This window comes from Camelina sativa, chromosome 2, assembly GCF_000633955.1.
Source record: "Camelina sativa cultivar DH55 chromosome 2, Cs, whole genome shotgun sequence".
Taxonomy (NCBI): Eukaryota; Viridiplantae; Streptophyta; class Magnoliopsida; order Brassicales; family Brassicaceae; genus Camelina; species Camelina sativa.
In genome coordinates, this window is record NC_025686.1 from 5,387,788 (window position 1) to 5,393,387 (window position 5,600).

The window sequence follows — 5,600 nt, forward strand, 5'->3', positions numbered from 1 at the left end:
AATGCGGTCAACAGACCGACAGGTTGAGACTAGATCTAGGGCGTTTATAATGCTACAGGCCGAAAGGAGTAGATAAAATGTCGGATTAGGTCGATGCTAGAGGTATACTTAACTTTGAGTGACAAAATCAGATAAGTCTAAGTATACTGACAAAAATGAATTGTTCTTAATGCCTGCTTGTTCATATTGCTAGTGCGACAGTGTGGTAGTATGTTCAAGGTTGATTGTTACTAGTGCGATAGTGTGGTGACAAGGTTTTAGAGGTTCATTGTCTAGGAAATAATTGCTTGAGGCATGTAAGGCATCCGTATGGGTCTAGAACACTTAGGATTCGATTACCCCCATTCTTAGGAACTTTCGTATTTCATTTCTTGCATTTTTCCTTATTTACTCGACCACTTACCCGATCAGGTACACGATAACCTGCATCGAGTAATACCTCGAGCTGTTCATAGTTCACTTGCATACTCGATCACCCCACTCGATCCTGTACTCGATTGCTTGCATCGAGTGCTTAGGTCATGTGGTTTACTTGTTTATATTCTTTTACTTTGTTTATATTAGGACTGTTAGAACCAAACCCCCCTATTGCTTGGCTTGACTTGCTTGATTCTGATTGCATCCTATCTGCTAGCATAACAACCATTTGGATTGATAACCCTTTGTACTACAACTGCATAGGGAATTGATACCCTTGGTAAAAACTAGTCTATCAGTCTTTGACGTGTTTTAGGACATATAAATAGTATTTTTAGGTTTTACAAACCATTAAGTTGTTTTCTAGCAATTATTATTTGTCTGCAAGCCTGTGAGATTTTGAGAGCTTTGGAGAGAGAGAGATCAACTTTGTAGAGAAGAATTCTTGAACCCCCTTTTACTCTTTTAATCTCTATTGTTTATTATTCAGAATTATGTTTTGTTCTTCATTGATTATGTCTGAGTAGATCTGCTAGTTAGGTTTAGGGTTTCTCATTAGGGATTTCATGGATTATTAGATCTGTTTATTTTAGATTAATTATCTTTCTTGTTCTTCACCATAAGTTGTTCTTAATGCTAGATCTTTGATTAGTCATCTGGATTTAGATCTTATGATTATTGATTGATATGAGAATATAATTAATTTTTTCTGATAAAACCTTTAGTGAGCAAAATTACTTTTTGCAAACAAAGAGATTTAAATTAGTAATTTTGTGAACTTATCTAAACTTGATTTTATTGCTTATTTTTAACCTAGAATTTTACAAAGAGATTTGGATTTTCTGGTTTTAAATTTAGATAATATTTGCAGTGAAAACTGATTTATTTTATAATTGTGTTTCGAGTTCAAGAGTAGTGCTTAATTATTGAGTCCTGTTTGCTTAATTAATTGATCTGATTTTCCACGAATTCCTAAGAATTTCCTTAGGCCTAGCGTTTATTCCTATTGATTTACAACTCTTTTATTTTCTGTTTTTGCTTTGCTATTTAAATTACAATTTTGGTTTAGCATAATTAAAAACTCTATAATCTATTGTGTGAATCTAGAGTTCTTGTGGATTTGATCCCTAAACACTACATTGATCTCTAAAAATCAACATATTGGTCTTGGTTTACTTACGCTTCATTTCTTGGTTTTGAAGTCTTGGGTAAATTTGAGCATATCACGGGGAAAGATATGATACGACACCCATCATCAACATTACCTCCATAGAAATCATAGGCCATAAAAAGAAGAGATGAGACTTTGAAACCAGTGAAGTATCCCATTCAAAGCAATCGCCTTGCGTTGGCCAAACCAGCAATCATGACGAGGACAAGTCACATTTCGATTTTCCCATTTCCCTGTGTCAGATGAGTAAATTGCAAAACCGACTTTAGTACAACCGTGACTCATCACAAACACTACCCTGAAACGCTCATGCAGCCGTAATCTCTTAAGATCTTTCAAAGAGAGGAAAGGAGGGAGAGGGACTCGAAACCACTCTTGAAACAAAGGGTTTCCAACATAATACATAGGAGTATCATCGGCAGCTTCAAAGTAAACCAAGACCAATCCATCGGTGCAAGCCAAGACTTGTATCTTATTGATTGCTCTCTCGACAAAGAAACTCATGAAAGATCCCAGAGAACGAGCAAATCCCCATGTTTTGCATCCATGATGACCCACAATATCAAGTGTCAGCTTGTGAGGTTTCATCTGAATGATTGACCACGAGATTGAAGAAGATGAGTTGCGAGAGATGAAGTGATCTCGGAAGAAGTCTGAATCGATCAAATCTTTCCATTCTTTGCACACTGATCTGAATCTTGCAATGCTTTTCAACAGAAGTCGCACCAAGAAAACAAACGCCACTTTAGGAATATTCATTTCTGCAAACAAACAACATATAACTAATAAATTACATAAAACCAAACAAGAAAATGCTTTTGTAGGCCAGTCCCAATGTGGTGGACCTGGTGGTTCAACGAAATCAAAACCGGTGGAAAGACTTCATCATAGGCCAGTTCCACGGTAATCTCCCCTCCAAAGGAGCCCTCTATGCCATCCTTAATGGAATCTGGAGTCGGAACGAAGAGATATCACTATTTCCAAACAAGGACCAAAGTCGGTGCTCATACGAATTCCATGTGAGGAAACTCACAGAAGGGTACTTGCTCAACGAGTGTGGCACATTGAAGGCCAATCTATGTTCGTAGCGAATTGGGAACCAGGTCTTTCCCCTGTGATGCCAGAACTTACTGAAGCTCCGGTCTGGCTAGAATTCTGAGGGGTTGCACCCCAATTTTTCTCCCAGGAAGCGTTGGAACACATAGCAGGTTTGGTTGGTCATCCTGTCTTTTGTCACCCATCTACAATCAATCTCACGGATTTGGAAGTAGCCAAAGTGTTCACAATAGTCAATATCTCCAAGCCTCTACCAGAAGCGGTCAATGCTCAATTCGAAACAGGGGAAACATTCAGGATTGCTGTCTCCAGTCCGTGGCTTCCCCCAATTTGCGATTTCTGCAAAGGGGTTGGTCACTCTATTAAGCATTGTCCCACCGCTCCAATCCTTTGTAGTTTCTGCAATTCAACTTCCCACTCAAAGGAAGCTTGTACTCGAGGAAGACATGAAGGGAAAGCTACGGCAGAAGACACTATGGCCCGACAAAGAAAGAACCCTTCAAGGAGGCGTAAGGACCAAGCAAAACGTCGTTCTGGGGGAGTGGAGCACCCTCCTAATGACCCCTCTGTCCCTTCCCAAAAAGAAGGTAACCTTGAAATTGACATTGGTCTTAATTCTATCCCCAAACCTCACAAGTCTGGTATGAGGAAAGCCGATTCTAGGCGTACTCCACCCTCGTCTTCCTCCTCTTCAGAATCCGTCTCTCTAGAGGAATTCTCTTCTTCAGACTCTCCGTCCGAAGAAGATGATAACCCAGACGACAACGAGAAGTTTATGAAGGTTCTGTCTAAGAAGGAAAAGAAAAAAGAGAGGCGCTATGCGCGGGCTTCCAATGGAAAGGGGCCACCAACCAAATCATCTCACTAATGGTAAAAGTCAATACTTTTTGTTGGAACGTTAGAGGTTTTAATCATAGTGTAAAGAGGAGAAGCTTCAGGAAATAGCTACGGCAGTATAAGCCGGTTTTTGGTAGTTTAATTGAGACTCGTGTCAGGCAACACAAATCTCACAAATATGTGAATTCTACTTTTGCGTATTGGAATTTTGAAGCCAATTATGAGTTTGCTGAGCTGGGTAGAATCTGGATTGTTTGGCATCAATCAGTGAAGTTAGTTATCCACTCTAAGTCCAAGCAGATGATGACTTGTGTTGTCCAATTTCCTGGTGAGGATAGTGAGTTTGTGGTCTCTTTTGTTTATGCTGTTAACCACCAAACGGGGCATCAGGAACTATGGGAGGAGATCTGTGCTTTATCCCGTGATCATTCAGTTAATTCAAGACCATGGGTTCTACTTGGAGATTTTAATCAAACCTTGAACCCTGCAGATCACTCTTCTGGAGGTACCAAAATTAAAAAAGGAATGGAGGAGTTCAGAGACTGTCTTGCTTATGCGAATCTCCAAGATCTCACCATTAGAGGGAATCAGTTCACCTGGTGGAATAAGCAAGAGACCAATCCGATCGCCAAAAAACTGGATAGGGTCCTTGCAAATGATGAGTGGAGGATCATATATCCATTCTCCTACTCTCAGTTCCCGGAGCCTGACTTTTCGGATCATAGCCCTTCCATCATTGATCTTGGAAGAAGACAACAGGGTCGACGACATTTTATGATCTCCCATTTTCTTCTCCACCATGAAGACTTCCTTCCGAGGCTATTGCATTACTGGCATGATATGGATCCTCATGGAACAGCTCAATACTCGATGATGAAAAGGCTTAAAGGACTAAAAGGAGTTATTCGGATCTAAACAAGGAACATTTCTCAGGCTTATAGACTCGCACGAGAGAAGCTCAGGAAAATCTTCACCTTTGCCAATCTCTTCTGTTGAACAATCCCTCTCGGGGTTTCTGCAACTCAAGAGAAACTGGCCTACAAGAAGTGGATGACTCTTACGATCGCGGAAGAGAAGTTTATTTACCAAAGAGCTCGAATCAAATGGTTTGAGTGTGGAGACCTTAACACTGCTTTCTTCCACAGGGTGATGGCAACCCGCAGAGCAATGAATCAGATTCATTATCTGATTGATTTGCAAGGAGAGAGAATTTTCAGTCCTGAAGTAGTGAATCCATTGTGTGTCCTATTACCAGGACCTGATTGGAGGTCATCCTGCAACTCTTACCTCAGCTGAGATTGATCAAACAAGGGAGCTTATGCCTTTCAGACTGACGGAGAATCTTCAGGATCTCCTAATTGCTGAAATCACTGACTCCGAGATAAAGAGATAATTTTTCTCCATGCCTGCCAACAAGACTCCTTGTCCGGATGGTTATACGGGTTGAATTCTATAGAACTTCTTGGGATATCATTAGGGCTGATCTTACTGCAGCAGTCCAAGAGTTCTTTCGTCATGGTAACCTGCTCAAGCAAATCAATGCGACGGCGCTGATTCTGATTCCTAAGGAAATAGGTGCAGACATGGTAACTAACTTCAGACCCGTCTCGTGCTGCAACGTCATCTATAAGGTGATTTCCAAGATCTTAGCTTGTCGAATGGAGGATAGTCTTCCCATGATGATCTCCAACTCTCAGTCAGCGTTTGTCAAAGGCAGACTTCTCGTTGAGAATGTTCTGTTAGCTTCTAAGATGGTCCAAGGTTTTGGGAGGAGTAATGTCTCACCACGTGCTCTATTGAAGGTAGACCTGAGGAATGCGTTTGATTGTGTTCATTGGGACTTTATCCTAAAGATTCTCGAGATTGCTCAGTTTCCCCCTAAATTCATAAATTGGGTGGAACAGTGTGTCACCACCACCTCCTTCTCGGTCAACATCAATGGAGAGTTATGCGGCTATTTCAAAGGTGGAAGAGGACTAAGGCAGGGGGACCCTCTCTCTCCCACCCTGTTTTTTATAGCCACGGAAGCTCTTTCCAATCTCATCAGCCAGAGCTTTGCTTCGGGACGAATAGGGTATCATCCCCTGGGCAGGGACCCCATCGTCTCCCATCTCGCTTT

The 5,600-nt window shown here is 41.1% G+C and overlaps 2 protein-coding genes across 2 annotated transcripts; one reads left to right on the plus strand and one right to left on the minus strand.

Annotated features, from left to right (window-relative positions):
• On the minus strand, nucleotides 1,694-2,347 carry LOC104748672 (putative F-box protein At3g23950). Its single transcript, XM_010470280.1, has one exon. The coding sequence runs from the start codon at nucleotides 2,345-2,347 to the stop codon at nucleotides 1,694-1,696; it is 654 nt and encodes a 217-aa protein (XP_010468582.1).
• On the plus strand, nucleotides 3,785-4,396 carry LOC104748682. The gene has a single exon (XM_010470287.1). It carries the CDS (start codon nucleotides 3,785-3,787, stop codon nucleotides 4,394-4,396), a length of 612 nt encoding a protein of 203 aa, XP_010468589.1.

Excerpts from the sequence above, each read along its gene's own strand:
- LOC104748682 (XM_010470287.1), top strand. The coding sequence starts at position 3,785 with ATGACTTGTGTTGTCCAATTTCCTGGTGAGGATAGTGAGTTTGTGGTC.
- LOC104748672 (XM_010470280.1), bottom strand. The coding sequence starts at position 2,347 with ATGAATATTCCTAAAGTGGCGTTTGTTTTCTTGGTGCGACTTCTGTTG.